The 16,873-nt window shown below is 36.6% G+C and overlaps 3 protein-coding genes across 4 annotated transcripts in view; 2 read left to right on the forward strand and 1 right to left on the reverse strand.

Annotated features, from left to right (window-relative positions):
- Nucleotides 1-3,875, forward strand: LOC146483376 (uncharacterized). 2 transcript variants are annotated; one of them, XR_014863887.1, is made up of 4 exons: nt 1-596; nt 1,746-1,893; nt 2,283-2,728; nt 2,775-3,875. XR_014863887.1 is itself a non-coding variant. In XM_085106123.1 (3 exons), exons 1-3 carry the CDS (start codon nt 218-220, stop codon nt 2,440-2,442), a joined length of 687 nt encoding a protein of 228 aa, XP_084962249.1. In that variant the 5' UTR covers nt 1-217; the 3' UTR covers nt 2,443-3,875. The 2 variants fall into 2 exon arrangements, 1 of the variants encoding a protein (XP_084962249.1); XM_085106123.1 differs by having other exon boundaries at nt 2,283-3,875.
- Nucleotides 3,876-5,002: 1,127 nt separating this feature from the next.
- LOC146483377 (uncharacterized) lies at nt 5,003-10,183 on the forward strand. The gene is made up of 3 exons (XM_085106125.1): nt 5,003-5,956; nt 6,424-6,571; nt 7,992-10,183. The coding sequence occupies exons 1-3, from the start codon at nt 5,593-5,595 to the stop codon at nt 8,095-8,097; spliced, it is 618 nt and encodes a 205-aa protein (XP_084962251.1). The 5' UTR covers nt 5,003-5,592; the 3' UTR covers nt 8,098-10,183.
- A 145-nt stretch (nt 10,184-10,328) lies between these two features.
- Nucleotides 10,329-16,873, reverse strand: part of LOC146483378 (DDRGK domain-containing protein 1-like) — an 8,002-nt gene continuing 1,457 nt past the window's right edge. The window contains exons 3-8 of the mRNA XM_085106116.1: nt 16,004-16,119; nt 15,678-15,779; nt 15,202-15,318; nt 13,051-13,089; nt 12,571-12,676; nt 10,329-10,717 (exon numbers count right to left, since the gene is read on the reverse strand). Of these exons, the coding sequence (XP_084962242.1) occupies nt 10,530-10,717; nt 12,571-12,676; nt 13,051-13,089; nt 15,202-15,318; nt 15,678-15,779; nt 16,004-16,119 (668 nt within the window). The 3' untranslated portion in view covers nt 10,329-10,529. The remainder of the gene's footprint in view (nt 10,718-12,570; nt 12,677-13,050; nt 13,090-15,201; nt 15,319-15,677; nt 15,780-16,003; nt 16,120-16,873) is intronic.

The following is a 16,873-nucleotide window of genomic DNA, read 5'->3' on the forward strand; positions in this document are numbered from 1 at the left end:
AAAATTACTCTCTCCAGTTCGTGGTTTTCCGACGACGGTGGAAGGTTAACCCCTCGTTGTTTTTGTGTAGATTTGCACCGATCTCATCCATCTAGAGCCCTAACGAGGGGTTGAGAGAGATCTCAGCGGTTTTCACTGTCAATAGGAGGGCCCGAACGCCTTTAATACAAGAAGCACTTTGGTTAAGCTCTTCATTACTGATATCGACTCATTGAAAATGATTCCTGATTCACGTTTAATACCTGGTGAAGTTAAGGCCTTGGTGTTTGACTGCGATGGGACCCTTGTAGATACGATGCCGATCCACTGGAAAGCATGGTGTAAAATCTGTACGGAAACTGGCCTCGTCTTTCGCAAAACGGACTTCTATACTTTAGCTGGCGTGCCAGGGAAAAAAATTATCCATGTGTTAGCCAACCAGCAAGGAATCCTACTTGATCCGTTCGCTATTTATGACAGGAAAAGAAAATACTTCTTAGATGGCTTAACCTCTGTCACAGCTATTCAGTGTGTTGTGCGATTCGCTCAGGAGGCTCATAAACTGGGAATTCCAACTGCTGTAGCTTCGGGAAGTTCGCGCGCCCAGGTTCAGAAAGGTACAACAAATACTGCATTTATATTGTATCATTACCAGCTAATAGAGGGCAGAATAGAGGCCTTGAAACTTATTCAGACAAACTTTTAATAATATACTTCGCCGAATGTGATATTGATTGTGTTTCCAACCGTTGGGAGTTTTATTTCAACCAGCGATTCGTTATGTTCTTCAACAAATCGATGTCAAAATATATTTCAGGTGGATTGTTTGTTCGCGCCCCAGCCGACGCCCCCAGCATACCCCTAACGTGGATTGTTGTTTTGTATATAATATATCGTGGTTCTCGTTTACATGTGCTATATAATTATTATAAAGTTCTTTGGTAAGTTACTTTTAGGAAAGAATGGCTTCTAGCATGTTCTACTGCTCATCACGAAGAGAAATTTCTTCTACTGAATTATCAGTTCAAAGTCCACGCGAATACAATAGTTTTTTTCGTGTTTACATTCGAACGGAAATTTTCCATTTATTCCGGTAACGAAATTGAAAATAATTGAAGGGAACTTTCTCTTCGCTTGATGTACGTTAAACTCGGAAGGTTATGTCTTTTCTGGGGCTTAAACCGACCATATACATTTTTCGCGGACATGTTAATTTTAGCGGAATTTTACGGAGGAGTGTTTGGGGGTGTGTGCCAATCCTGAGTTATGATTGGTCCGTTTTCCAGGTGGTGTTAGGTCTTGTTAACGATGTGGCACGTACTCTCGCACGCAGCACAAAATGTCTTAAAATTGCACCAAGAATGGGGAATATTGAGATATTTCTTATATGTAGTCCAAATTGTACTTTTACTTTGATAGTTTTGCTCAAAATTTGACGGAAATTTGATGTTTTACATGCGAAACGTAAAGTGATCGAACATTCTGACATGAATTATTCAAACCGCACAAACAGCAAGATACGAATTTATACGTCTAAAACACTTTCAATTAGTTAGCGTAAACCCTTTTTAAGAATACTTATGTTCTTCAGAATGTAAAGAGAGACATCAAGCAATAATATAAGATGATAGATTGAAGAACTCAAGTTATTAGCTTTGATAAACACAGTGGAGTTAAAATACGTCGTGGTATAAATGTCACCAGGTCATTGCATGAAAATATTTGAAGGGTTCAAGTTGAGATTTGTGTTTGTTTGCTAATTTCAGCCCTCAAGCTAGCTGGGATTGATCACTTATTCGATGTAGTTCTGGGCAACGAAGATTACAAGGAACACAAACCTAAACCAGACGCCTTCATCACAGCTGCTAGTCGACTAGGGGTGAATCCTAAAGATTGTTGGGGTTTTGAAGACACGTAAGTTCAACTTTGTGATCAATACTCATTCTTTTTTCTTAATTGTTATTGTTTGTTTTTATAAAACTCATTTCAATCTTCTTAATAACCTTGGGCATCCTGGAGTTTTTATGTTGAACTTTATTGTGATGCTAAAGTTTCAGCCAAGTTATTCATACCAGAATTAACCAAAAACACCAAAACATCAAACACTAGGAACTTTTTTTGAGTTGATATAATGTTGTGTTAAGGAAATAAAGATCTGAAAAGTATACGAAATCAGAGCTAATATTAAAAACGTCGGCAAACGTCAAATTACTCAGCAATATTTTGATTGTACTTCTATTGTAAGGGCATGAATATTTACAGCACATTCAAGCATTCATTTGCATGTCTAATTGTTTTTATAGGGACATTGGTCTTGAGGCAATAAGGCAAGCAGGATTTCTTAGAATTACAGATGTGCGGCAAATGGAAGGGTACCCCATTAGAACTGATGAGAATGGACGAGAGATAACTCATGCTACCCCAGCATTTCACAGCCATAGATATCGTGCCTTCACTATGTAGAATTAAAATGTGTAGTTGACTTCTAACCTGTTCTTTATGGTTCAGTGCAAATCCAATGTGGTGACAAAGGGTTTTTTGAAGTTATTTTGGTAGGATGCAAATTAACTCATATCTATTATTATTTTAAGCTTAGTTGGCAACTGTTTAGAAAGAAAACTATTTTTTGTGTCAGCATGGGTTTGAATGTGAAAGTCTAAATGGTAATTGGTGTCTAAGTACTGTTTTCAAAATCTTTAAACAAAAGTGATCCACTATTTCAAGGGAAGAGGATCACACATAGAGGTATGTTAACTTGTTTAAAGAAATATTGGTTTTTTTTTTCAGTTTACTAGACAGTTTAAAAATTTGGGGGTAGTTTGTTATGAAATTTACATAAATTTGGGTTTTGTGGGGGAGTTTTGAAACAACAAATTGTTGGTGGGGTGTATATTTTTTAAATGACAAACCGGTTTCAAGAATAATTCTGAAAAATGCATTATTTCAGGGTTGGAGTTGGTAACCTGTGCACCAAGAGTTTTGTCCAGGGAAACAGCATGCAATGATTAAACTGTGAATTGCAGTGGTGAAGTCATTTTGTCACCATATTGGGTTTGCACTGACTTCTCTAGTTAATGCTTTTGTATCCATACATTGTACATAAAATAGTGAGCAAAACCATACCAAATGCAATTTTTTGGACTATTTCTAAGTTTTGGTTTCAAATGATGTGGGCAGATTACGGGGAGAAATTTTTAATTTTGTAGTTAAGTTATATTTAAATGAATTATACCCAAATTTTCTTGGGACACTGATGGTTAGAATAATCTTCTTATTGGCAGATCTGGAATGACCATAATTTTAGATCAAATAGAAATTAAGACAACCGTGGAAAGGTTGCTAAGAAGGGATATATAATATATATATTATATATATGGTATATTATATATATTATATATATTGACAAAGCCATTTGATTTTCACGCACATACTACATGTTATATACCAACAATGGAAGAGTTTTGTTGGTCAGGTTAGAAGGATTAAGGGCCATTTCCTGAAAGGCCCTTGTCATACTTAGCAGGATATAAGTCTAAAAACAAACAAACAAACAAAAAAACTTAATGCTGACCTGTCACAAGGAACAAACATTTTAAAGCTGCATTACTTCAGAAAGACTCGTACAAAAACACAGCAAATGAACATGCCAAGATGATAAATTCTGACATGCAGTTATGAGTAATATAATGAGGTCAGAAGAATATTATTTAAGATAGCAACAAAAGAGGAAGGAAACATGCAAAATAACATAGAGTTGTACATATTTAAAGCATTCAAACAACGCTTATACAAATGCTCCTTGAAGTTATTATTGTTAAGCTATGACTTAACTGGGAGTATTTTATTATTGAGATAAAAAAAAAAAATAAATAAATAAAGGAAAATGGATACGGTCAGTACCCTGCGTGGATTTATTGTGTTAGCTGTTGAGTTACTTGAAATACTTGGATCAATGCTATTTTGAGTTTTGTTCAGATATGAACAGTGCAAGGTCATGCCTGGGAAAGGGGGTCTACTTGTCCTTATCACATGAATGCTTGGCTGAAATATCCTGTATCCAATTAATAACAGATCACTGTAAACTATCCCAAAACGGATGCTGATACCCAGAATCTCTGTTATCAATATCCTGTATTCCTAGCTTGTAATTACATTATTGGCTCAAAGATTTGTTATCTGTATCCTGTTACCCTATAAAAAGATGCCTATCCCAGTTACATTCTTGGATGTGGTCCAAGGTTAAGGTGTTCGGCCTTCATAGCCCTTTCCTTGGGAGCTTGAAACGGAACAAATTCCCAGTTTTGGAGAAAATATTAAACAGCATTCATAAAAATACTGCTGAAGAATTTACAATTCCTGTAACAAAAATTAAAATATTTCCATTTGCCCCTTATCTTTGTAGTTGATTATTTAAAAAAACTCTTTCATGCAAATAAGGTCAAAGGAAAGGCAGAAACTGTTGAAACAATTGTACTAATATAATAACTGGGACTACACTTTTAAATGTTTCACAATAATAACAATAATAACAGTAATTATTACTGTTAATATCCAACGTGTTAAATCAGGGGCACCCAACAACAGTTTTCTCTTAGATCCTTTGAAACGCTAATTTTAGGCTATCTGGAGTGCCTTTAAAGTTCTGTAGGTTCATTTAAGGCCGTGCTGTAATATTTTTATCTGTTTGGTCATTCTAGGGTAACATGAGCCTTTTCAAAATTATAAGGGTATCTTTGTCTATTTCCCGAAAACCTCAGGTCTTATTTCCTTTCCCAAAATCTTAGTTGTCCTTTTTTCGGCACCCGAAAAGACATTTTTATCAATCCGAGTACACTAGGCCTTAAATTTCCCATATCACGAAAGTTCGAGGTGGAAATTCTCTTTAGAAAATTGTAGGGGAATTAAGGGCCTTCCGAACAGGCAGCAGTCCATGGTTTCAAAAGTGGATATTTTCAAAGCGCGACAAGCATTGCTACTTTTCTTTTTCAAAATTCAAGAAACTTTTGTCAGATTCCCATAATTTTATTATCACATGTTGAGGGCGTATACGAACAATTTCTGTAAATAACTTCTTTCTCCTATTCACAACTCTATTATTCATATAATTGGAAGGCAGTATGAAAAGGATATGTCCGGTAGTTCAGAATCCACGCGTCCATTCCAAATTCCTTGACAACCAAAGTGCGTGACGGTCAACACGGTTCCATTCATTCAAGCATGAGAACGTTCATGCACCAGAAAATTCATTCCACTTATCATGGCCCAGTTTGGATAATTTCGTACCCAAGACAAGACAGGGGGCATTCTAGATATGCTTGACGGCATATTAACCTCGTAAATAACAAGATAAGAAATGGAATCAGCTGAGTTCGAAGCCAACTAACAAGTCGCGCGGCCAACACGAGGTTTTAATACGAACGTGAACTTTCTCCGAGGCGCTGTTCTGGAATCACTAAGTCACAGCTGTTTCTACAAACTAGAAGGTTTCGTTTTCCAGCGTTATTGAGCTGAAATATCGTGCCATCGAGAGCAACTTTAGCTCATTTGGTCGCTTGTTCAAAATAAGCTTAAGCTTAACTTTTGGCGGGAAGGCTTTGTTTATATACGCCTAGAATGCCGTTACCACTGGAAGCAAAAGCTCTGATCTTTGATTGTGATGGGACATTACTGGATACAATGCCGCTACACTGGAGTGCTTGGTGTGCTATTTGCAGTGAGACTGGTTTGAAATTTAACAAAGAAAGTTTTTACGCTTTGGCAGGAGTTCCGGGAAGGGAGATCATTCGCGAACTAGCAAACAAGCAAGGGATTGTCTTAGATCCTATTGAAGTATACGCTAGAAAAAGGGCTTTCTTTCTAAAAGGATTGCCTTCCATCAAAGTTATACCATGTGTTGTTCGATTTGCATTGGAAGCTCGGCGAATCGGGATTCCGACAGCTGTAGCATCTGGAAGTTCTCGCAGTCAAGTTGAGAAAGGTATATACATTGCTATATAGTCTATATGCTTTACTAATTTCAGTATATTACTTGTGTTGTAAAAAGTACCGTTGTTAGTGTTTGTTTAACTAAGCTTAAATAATCCCTAGTTAGTTCCTCTGAGTTTTTGATTTCCTTTATTCATCAATGCTGTTAAGCGCGGGTCAAAGTCCATTTCTTTATATTCAGTAAACTAAAAAAAAGAATGGGCGCTCTTTGACCCTTGGATTCTAAGAACGAATTTATTGTCCTGTCATTTAAGCTTTTTGATGCCTTTTATTACTGTGAACATCTTAAATTTTACTAACCTACTTCTACAGTCCCACTCTCTCTGTAATCGTGTATACAGGAGTGTCTCAAACATTTTGTGAGAACTAAGGAAAAATTTATAAATATTCATAAAGTTCATGCAATTAGCGGTAGAGAATCAATATAATTATTATTTTGTTCTTAATTTTGTTTCACAGCATTGTCAGAAACCGGCATTCGTGACTTGTTTGATGTAATTATTGGAAATGAAGACTATGAGAATGCCAAACCGAGCCCTGATGCCTTTCTGACAGCTGCCAATAGACTGGGTGTGTCACCTAAAGACTGCTGGGCATTTGAAGACTCGTAAGTGCAGTGTCTTGTTTCAACAACATAATCAAATGAAACCGGATTATACTATTTACAATAAGGTCTGTTGTTCCTTAGATAATTGTCTCTGTAAGTGATTGAAATCATTCTTGTAAACAGAAATTATGAAATCAAGTATGGTTAATAGGCCATTTTACAGTTGTGTGCTTAGTGACCTGGTCTTGCATTGGAAGTGAGGCTGGGGGTGACCTTGTTTTGATACAGACTCCACTGCTTTTCATATGTAAATGCAAACTAGTTAGCATAAGAACAGTATGAACTACATATGAAAAGCAGTGAGGTTTGTATCAAAACAAGGTCACCCCCAGCCTTGCTTCCAATCCAAGGCCAGGTCACCAAGCACACAACTGTAAAATGGGCTATTATTCAGTCACACTTGGTGCTTAGTGACCTGGCCTTTGAGTGGGAATGAGGTTGAAGTTGACTTTGACCTTAGTCCTTTTCATATGAAATTCTCAAACTCATTAATAATTCATCAAGAGAGGTTTGAATATGTGTTCCTAATTACCATAACATTTTGCCAACTTTAGCCTTGAATTTCTCCAAGAAAAGAAGCCATTTCAAACGCTCGAAAGTGTGTTTCATCAGATATCCAAACACCTCAAAGTCGTTTAAAAAAATTCTGCTGCACCTTGTTTTTTCAACCTACTTCTCAGTGTTTGGATATCTGATGAAACACGCTTTCTCATGTTTGATATATTACATGAAAACTAGTTAGCATAAGAACAACCTGAATTTCATATGAAAAGCAGTGAGGTTTGTATCAAAATAAAGTCAACTTTAGCCTTGCTTCTACTCAAAGGCTAAGTCACCAAGTATGTAACTGTAAAATGGACTATTCTGATATAAAACTGCCAAACACTAAAGAGTAGAAAAACAAACAAACAAACAAGAAACAACAACAGCAACAACAACAACAAAACATAAGAAAAAAACATTGGGCATAACAAATGGCCAAGGGGTGAGAAAATCCATCTGGTATGAGATCCAGATGCAGAAACGTTATTATCTTTGAACAAGTTAAATATTTGTACACCATTCTGAAATGGTCAAAATAATTTATTATGCAAACATTTTCTGGTATGGCCAAACCTATGGAGTAAACCCCTCCACCCCCCATCCTGGTGCAGCTCCAATGAAATGCAAGTGGTCCAGATCAATGATTTCATTTGTCTAGACCAAATGTAGAGCAGGAAATTAAATTAATCCTCTAGAATGGTGTGGGGTATTGACAAAGCATCAACTCTTTTTTCTTTATTTCCACACAAGAAAATGAAAAATTGAAAGAACATCACTTATTGTAGAGGAAAACGTTTCTTATCATTAGTGTTCTTTAGCTTAGCTCAAGACGACATTGTCTTCATTTTACAACATCAGGCCTTTCTTTACTTCACAGAGATATTGGCATAGAAGCTATCAAGAGAGCTGGTTTTGCAAAATTTGTGGATGTACGACATTTAGAAGGTTATCCTGATGGTGGCAGACTGGAATGTAAGGGGTGAACAGAGAGCCTGTTATACACAGCAAAGAGATGCCTTGTCCATACAAAATGACACAAAACCAACTTCTTTGCAGAGCGGTTGATATGGGGAGATGCTCAGCCTACTTGAGTCTTGCAAAGGCACCAAAGGCTCCTGTTAAGTCTTGCAGAAAGTGAAACAGCAACATTTGGCATCTTACATTTTCATCACAATACAAGATGGAACTCATGTTTGCTAACACCGGCCTTATAAAAATACATATTGCATTACCCATGACAATTCAATTCCACATAGACTTGCTACAAGGTGACTCTATGGAGTCAAAAGTGAGCATTGAGTACCTGGGTTACAAGAAAATGGACTTTGAGAAAGTCTAGAATGATTCTGACTAATACATGTAGAGATGTAATTTACATGTTTTAAGTCCAGTTCAACTGAAGACAGTGTTACTGTTTAATGCCTACAAGTTATTACCATTTCAAAATTCTTATATTTACTCTTGCATGAAGCATCTTTGGAAAAAAGAATACCTCTTGTAGTCAATGGGTTTTTTTCCATGAAATTCATGGTTATTAAAAGTGTATAAGATTTGCTAAATCATGATTATTTAAACCCAGGGTTATTTTTGTATGTCTTTGTAGCTTTTAGATTTGTATCAGCTTTCAAAGTGTTTTTTCACGTTATTGTGCTGCATCTGATTAGCTTATATTTTGATCAAACAATAGTAAAAACCAGCATAAGATGTTGAAAATTTGTCAAAACATTTTGGGTAAATTTAATAATTTTATTATATTGTTTGTAATATGTAAAACAATTTAATAATAAGTTTTTATTTATTTATCATTTATTATTTATTTATCAAACAAGTGCTCACTAAGCTGGATATGGTAAATTCACAAGTTAGAAGTATTTTAAAGAGGTAGATTTTATTCTGCTAAACAGTGTATATTATGCATATTATTACCTTAATAATGATTATTAAGCATCTTGTAATGTTACTCAGTGAATTTGTAAATAATAAATGCTGTATGTAATTTATATTTCCGTGGTTAATAAGTACTGATTATCGTAATGTAATTCATTGCTATAAGTACAGCACTGCTTTCATTCAAGATGGCATTTTATTTATAATGCTGTCATGCATACATGCAAAAACTCGCAATCTCCAGTAATGATGGAGAAATTTAAAATAATAAATTACACCATTCTCTAACACACATTGAGTTTGCCATTCTGTCAGCAGTTTTTTGATATGTAGGATGTAGATGGTTTGCAATCACAGAAAGTACCTAGAGCAGTACACTTCAAAATTCACCATTTTACTAAATGGTCATGTAGTTCAGTGGTAATTTTTAAGTGCAATTTCAATCGCCTGAGTGTGTAAACCACTGTGATTTTTCCTGCGATGTTATAGTGCTCAGTGTAATTCTGATTTCATTGTAATGGGAGCATATAGCACGTGCTGATCAAAGGCTGCTTTGAGGGCCCACAGAGAAGGGACCTTTGATGTGTTTCATTGTTGTAATCACATGTTACCTGGCTGTTATCACAAGAAAATCAAACCCATATAGCTAATAAATAATATTGCTCTAAAACTGCAGTGAAAATCACCAGTGGTTTATGTAATATAATATAAAACACAAGGAAGAATGTTTCATCCGATTTCCAAGCACCAAGAAGTGGCTTGAACGAATGAGGTACAGCCGAGTTTTTTTAAACCAACTTTGACGTGTTTGGAAATAGGAAGAAACACTTTCAAGTGTTTGATACTATAGCCTCTCAAACTATTAATAATTCTTGGAGAAATTCAAAGCACAAGTTCACCAGATTTCACGATAATTAAGATCACATAAATTTCAAGGTAATGATTTCCTTTGTTTCTCTTGATGAAATATTACATTGCGACGCACCTTACCGTGGCCACCCAACAAACCTTTTTTACAAGTTAGCCAATCAGGATATCTCCCTTCTTGTTCATAAAATACAAAACGACACGTTTTCAATAATTCGTTGTTGCGTCACTTGCCTGTTGGACTTTGCAAGGAGGCGTGACCGTTTATCAAATTCATGTATCCCGATCGGCTAACTTGTAAAAAAAATTTGTTGGGTGGCCACGGTAAGGCGTGTCGCACCGTAACAAGTTTGAGAAATACACATTCAGTAATTTGAAACTGAAAATGAAAATGCTGCTAGCATTTCAACAAAAATAACATTGCTTATGTGATGAACACAAGGTTGATTTTATTTGAATAAATTGCACTATAACACTACTCTGTTCAATTTTTGCTACAAGTATTAATTTTCAAATGGAAGCCAATTTATTCTTTAATTTGTATGCACGTAAGTTGGCTTTATTTTTGGAGTTCTGGAGATAAAGAATGTCTTTGCTGTCAATAAGCTGACACCTTTTAAAATAAATATCTCATATTAAGATAACATGTATCTCAATGTTTCTAAGCAGACACTTGTGCAGTTGGTGAAGTTTCTGAGTGGGACTTATCTGTCTGTAGATTGATAAGTGTATTGCTACTTTCTGCGAGTTCACTGATTGTAACTCGTCCGTGCTGCTTGATGAATTTGGCCACAGCCTCAAGCTCCTCTGGCGAGATGTAAATGAACTTTCCACGATCATCTGTCACACCTGAAAGATGGTTTTTGTAGAATGTTGAACTATCACTGAAGACTGTCACAGAAAAGTTCATAAATTAATGACAAAGCTAACAAGTTTCCCAAGAAGGGGGGATGAGGTACATGTGGGGGTGGAGATTCTCCCTCTGTGAACTTTTTTCTCTCCTGTTTTTTTTTTGGGGGGGGTGTGACATGGGTCTGGCTTCGAGGCACAATGCAACTAGAAACATAACTACTGAGTCTCCCCCTGAATGGTTTGCTAGTCCATCAAAGTCCTCATATTTTTGGGTTTCCTGAATGATTCACTAGTACATGTACCCAATTATAAACCTGGAAGAACAGCAATGAAAAGCAAAGTGTTCTTGTCTAAGAAAACAAAACGAAACTCAAGCCCGATGCACTAACCACTAAACCAATGTGACTCCATCAAACAAGCATGGGGCCATGCCTGAATGTCTGCTTATAGCCTGAGTATCAGGCCTTCCTAAGGGGAGGGGGGAAGAAGAGGGGGAGGGGGAGGGGAAGGGGGAGAAGAGGAAAGGAAGGCCTGACACAAAACCTTTCAGAAGTTTGTGTCGAACGTCCGAATTTTGGACGTTGGCGCTGATTGGACGAAACAAAAGGTTACGTTACACCGCCGGAAACAAAAATTATCATGATAGACTAAACAATGCAACTGTCGCATGTTTTGTATTTTGATATCAAAGGTCATTTCTGTCATTTGTGGGTTACGAGTGCTGTGTTTATCGCCTGTTGAGCAACCGTCGTTCTTATACCCGTTGAGGCATTTTATTTGGGTTTGGTACGTTTGGCTTGTTTCAGTGCGTCCGGTGACAGTACAGCCTCTCTAGTTAGGATTTGAACTGTTTAATAATATTTACCCGGCCGCCTATTTGTTGTCGTTGCTGAGATCTTGTGTTTCTTATCACGGCTATTTGTCTTTTGATTAGTTATCGCTGCGTTTTTGTCATCACTTCTTGCCGTCCTGAACTGTGAGATTTGTATTTTCCTCCTGTAATGAAGCTGTATTTAGTCGCCAATTCTGCTCAGTGGTGCTCAACAGAAAATATTTTGTTTGGAGAGTCTTTTGCAATAGAGCTGTCTGTGTAACTTCAATTCATATCTCTCACAGCGGTCATCGCTGACATAACAGTTGCATGACCGGAAGTTATTTGGATTGGCTACTATTTACGGCAAGGCGTCATGCTCATCGAGGGGGCAGAATACTCGTCTCAATGCTTTTGTGTCAGGCTTTTCTTCCCTTTTCCCCTTCCTCTCTTTCCGTCTCCCCCCCCCCCCCCCCCATGAAAAGCCTGATACTCAGGCTAGTCTGCTTATGAAAGTGTTCGCTTCTGAAAGGCCAAAAATGCAGCATTTGCATGTAGCTGGGACCTTGGGAGTGTCTATCTGAGAGAGGTGTCCATCTACATGGATTGTCTGTTTGCAGTGGTTTGATTGTATAGTGTAACTAGCTATAAACTAATTTAAAACTAAAATGTCAAGCCTGAGTAATGCATAAAATATTAATATTAACTGATATATTTAACAATTATTCCACAAGTGCGCGTTGGATATGATAGATAGCCAACAATGCACGTAGTGTAGCATATAGCGTAGCCTGGCATGTAGCACCAAGTTGGCTATAAAATCCAACAAGCGTGAGTGGAATAATTGTTTTATTAGAAAAAATCAAGAAATATCGCTAGATCTTGCTGATTTCACTTTGCAAGTACAACCAGAAAACAATTGTTTTGTTTAATGGTCGCTGTTACTCGGGCTTGGTAACATGGCTGATATACCATGGCTGCTAAGCCAATCAAATCCTAGGAATTGCATTATATGCAATGATCCAGTTTTTAACAATACCTGTTATCCTCTCCATGTCCTGTAAAGCCTGAAGTCTGTCAATTGCATCTTGTGTGCGCAGACCAAACTGACAAGCTAGTTCTTCCAGTAAAACAACTTTAGTTTGCTAAAACAGAAAAGTGGTTGTATAAACATGTTTCAGGATAAAAAAACTCCTCAATAAAAAAACACATACAGGCGTCATGTACTATGTAACATTTTATATTTTTAATTGATGATGTAATTTGTCAGTTTAAAATTGTGTACATAAACATTAATTGTTATAAAAATACTTTTTTTGTTCTCATTTAAGTTCAAACATTTTGACATTTTAGGTGCAGTGCACTTATCAGGAAACATTCTCACCATTATCATCATTATCATTAGCTAAGTTTCTCTGTTCATACTCTCAGCTCCTATAGAATTTTAATAGTCTTATAGTCTTGATCTCATATTTCAATAAGTCTGGTGCATAATTTAATAATAAATTAATAAAGTTACCTTAATATAGGTGATAAATTCCTCAAGAAGAGCTTCAGACTGAAACAAACAAAATAAACATCTTAGTGCCAATGCTAATGAAGGCCTTGGAGCAAGAGAGATGAATTTCCATTTTTGGCCTTCAAACTTTGATCCAAATCAAGTCTAGTATAGCATACAGAACACATATCATGTAAGAAACTATACTTTCCATTAAAACTTTGGCCTTTGAAACCTCCCTAGGCTTGAATAACCGCTGTTGTCTAGGAAACGAGCCTGTGCTATTCCTTGAATGTTTTTTTTTCCCTCAGGAATAGATGGAAGTCCCGTAGCCAGGAGTGAGGCAGAAACTCAACAGGATCTCCCTTCCCCTTGGAATTTCAAATGACCTTCCTTGGGAGAGGGCAACATATATTAAATCTGAAGCCTCACATTTAAATACAGTGGAACCCCGTTAATACGACCACCTTCAAGCCATGAAAATGTGGTTGTAATAACGGGGTGGTTGGATTAACGAGGTTGCAAAACTAAGATCAAAGACTCCTGTGAGCCAACTCGTGAATGCAGATGACACATAGTAATTGAAATTTAGACGGCTACGGAAACTTCCTTGAAAACTAAAAGAAATTATGTCTTTGCCCGATTATGTAACGAAAAATAACCATTCTTGTACTATAAAAATGATTGTCAAACTATTCTCCAGAGATTGAATAAGATTATTCTGATGCGCCAATTGAAAAAAAATCACGTGTTTTTTTATTCAAAGTTCATAGAAGCATGCCATGTGCAGCTACGTCATGCAAATTTGTGTCCCTGATAGTCCGGGGCTACTGGATTTTGCGATCGGGCTAGTGGATTCTGACCATCACTTGCCCGATGGGAAAGTGAAGTTTTTTGGGGAATTAAAATTACAAAATTACTGTAGGGCATTCTCTTTTTAACTTCCAGGTAGATTTGTGTTTTTCAAGCCGATCTCACAAAGGGAAATATGTTCAACAAAGTATCGCATTACATCTCATGCCCGACATAAAATGCGTGAAATTTTTCCTTTGGAGTTCAGTCCATGCAATCCTCAAGTAAAAATAATGAACTATGACAAGCTTTTGCTAAATGAGAATTATTTATCGACCGCCTCCTTTTGCTTTCCCATAAATTACCAGTTGTAAATTTCGACGTCAATGATGCGTGACATGGCACGTTCCACTTTCGCGTGAAAACCGACAAATTAAATTATTTTTAATTAAATTATTTCTAAATTAAATTATTTTTAATTCTTAAAAGAAACCGCACTTTGTAGAAAAAAACGAAAAAACCTATAACTTTGCTCGGATTCAACGAAAAATCTCCATTCTTACACTAAAATGATTGTCAAATTATTCTCTACAGAATGAATGAGAGAATTCTGATGCCTTGTGAAAAAAATTTTCACGTTTTTTTTTCCACTAATTGAATTTAAAACTCATTCATTGTGCACGCCCCAAAGTTAACGGCAAAACCGACCGACCAACCAACCAACCAACCAACCAAGTCAACAGTCAGCTATCGCTATAACTCGTTCATTGTGCTACGCGCATTCACGAGTTAAAAATGACTGGACTTTGAATTTGTTTGGGGCACAAAAAAGTGGTCGTAATAACGAGGTGGTCCTATTAATGAGGTGGTCATAAGGCGGGGTTCCACTGTATTTATTTTGAATTCCCAGGCTTGCAAAGTGCCAAATGAACAAGAAATCCATATTGGATTTGAAAGCGCCTGTCATACCCCTCCTGTAACTGCCTGATGGGGTGTGGAGGGTGAAAACTAATTTTTAGAGGGGCTTATATTGGGAATTTGGCAGCATGTTGAATATGAACTCCATTGCCTAGGTTAGGTTTTGTCCAAGCAAAACCTGGAGGTCTGGGTTAGGTGACTGACAAAATACAGAAGAAGAAGAAGAAGAAGAAGAAGAAGAAGAAGAAGAAGAAGAAGAAGAAGAAGAAGACGACGACGACGAAGAAGAAGAAGAAGAAGACGATGACGACGACGACGACGACGACGATGACGACGAAGAAGAAGAAGAAGAAGAAGAAGAAGAAGAAGAGAAAAAGAAAAAAGAAAAAAAAATGGGTATCACAAGAAGTGTTGTGGCATATGTGCCATACACTTTTAAAATAATTCCTGATACAAATGTACCTCTTCTGCAGTCTCACCAACACCTTCTTCCTCGACCGTAAACTGTTCCTTTAGCAAAAGATACTCTTCATGTTCTCTACGTTCTTGTTCCTCCTTCCTCTGGCGCTCATCCTCTGCCTGGGAAAGAAATCAGAATCAATTTAGCAAGAAAACAAACAGAATTGTCTGCAAAAACAACTTCAGTTCAGTAGCATGTCCATAAAAGTGGATATGAACACCCTGGAGTTTACTATTAAGAATATAAGCTCATGAAGTGGCAATCAATGACTCTGATGAAGGTAACCCAAGGTTGCCAAAAATTTAGTTTTGAAAAGTTTTTATAAGTTAGAAAAATTTTATTGTTTCTTAGATAAGCTCATGAATACGATTCATAGTTTATTTACTATGAAGCTGCCCAAGTAAATTGCAATAAACCAGTCCACTCAAAAATATTTCTCTAATTTCTTATCCAAATAGCACAAAGTGAGGTTACCAACCAATCTTTCTTGCGCTATCTGTCGTTGTGCCTCCAGTCTCTTCCGTTCTTCTTCTCTCAAGGCTTCACGCTGCTTCCTATCTTCTCTCTCAGCTTCCATTTGCTAAAACACAAAATGAGGATGAATCTCAGTACACACCTTTTTTTAGGTGAGACAGTGTCAAACATAACTTGTACATCTATCAACAAACTGAAAAAACGTAATTGCGTCAATAATATTCACTTCACTGCCACCAGATGGGCACAATGCCTTCTCATTTCTTTTCAGTTTTTGGCATTAATGGAAATCGAATTTCTGAACTGACATGGAGTAAAATAATTCCACACCTCTCTTAACATTCTCTTCTCTTCCTTCATCTCAAGCTTCCTTTGTTTTTTAGCTCCAATTTTTCCAACTGGCTTCTGATCATCAAGTCCCAAAGAGTAACCATCATCAGCAGCACCTGTAACAGTAAACAGATTTCAATTGATCTTTTTAAAACACTGACACAGAAGAAAGAATCCTTGGCTTCATTTTGTGTATGTTTTGTTACCAGGATAAAACCAGATGAATACAGTAGTGTTGATTTTACCAAGCCACTCTGACTTATAGAGCATACATGTGGAAAATACATAGAATATTTAAAGGAGCAATCTCATGGAGATTCTGCTGTATTTTGGTAAAAATTGCTCAACTATTTGACAAAGAAACTTTTTCTCTACCATGCAGTTTTTCTTAAGGCACCAGGAAGAAAAATAATATTAAGTGATTTTTCTGACGAAGAACAAACTGCAATCAGTTTTTAGCAATTTCTTAAAAATTATATGCAGGGGAAACTTGAAAAAATAATTGGCTTATTTTTTTCAAGTTGCAATCCATTTCCATCCTTGCCATCTGTGGTTATATTGCCCCTTTAGCAACAGATTTTTTTAATATGATTATAATTAAAGATTGATCAGTTAGGTACTGGGACAACCCAATTATTTCTGATGATTGATTACAGAATACTAGGCAATTTCTGTGCATGACAGCGCGGAGATACCAATTGAAATTTCTCTTTGAGTGTTGAAAAAAATAAGTAGAATATTTTTCAAGACAAGAAGAGAAGTTTCGTATCTCCAAGCAGTCATGTAATGTTCTGTTTATTATATAAACACCAATGAAATACCAAATCATTGCAAAGGGCATGATTTATTATGTAACCATAGTAACGGTAA

This window comes from Pavona decussata, unplaced genomic scaffold (genome assembly GCF_977016875.1).
Source record: "Pavona decussata unplaced genomic scaffold, jaPavDecu1.1 SCAFFOLD_39, whole genome shotgun sequence".
In the NCBI taxonomy this organism is placed as follows: domain Eukaryota; kingdom Metazoa; phylum Cnidaria; class Anthozoa; order Scleractinia; family Agariciidae; genus Pavona; species Pavona decussata.

Bases quoted from the DNA above. Each gene is read 5' to 3' on its own strand.
- LOC146483377 (XM_085106125.1), top strand. From the start codon at position 5,593: ATGCCGTTACCACTGGAAGCAAAAGCTCTGATCTTTGATTGTGATGGG. The intron at 5,957-6,423 runs GTATATACATTG...TTTGTTTCACAG, and splicing joins TCGCAGTCAAGTTGAGAAAG to CATTGTCAGAAACCGGCATT. The intron at 6,572-7,991 runs GTAAGTGCAGTG...TTTACTTCACAG, and splicing joins TGCTGGGCATTTGAAGACTC to AGATATTGGCATAGAAGCTA.
- LOC146483376 (XM_085106123.1), top strand. From the start codon at position 218: ATGATTCCTGATTCACGTTTAATACCTGGTGAAGTTAAGGCCTTGGTG. The intron at 597-1,745 runs GTACAACAAATA...TGCTAATTTCAG, and splicing joins GCGCGCCCAGGTTCAGAAAG to CCCTCAAGCTAGCTGGGATT. The intron at 1,894-2,282 runs GTAAGTTCAACT...TTGTTTTTATAG, and splicing joins TGTTGGGGTTTTGAAGACAC to GGACATTGGTCTTGAGGCAA.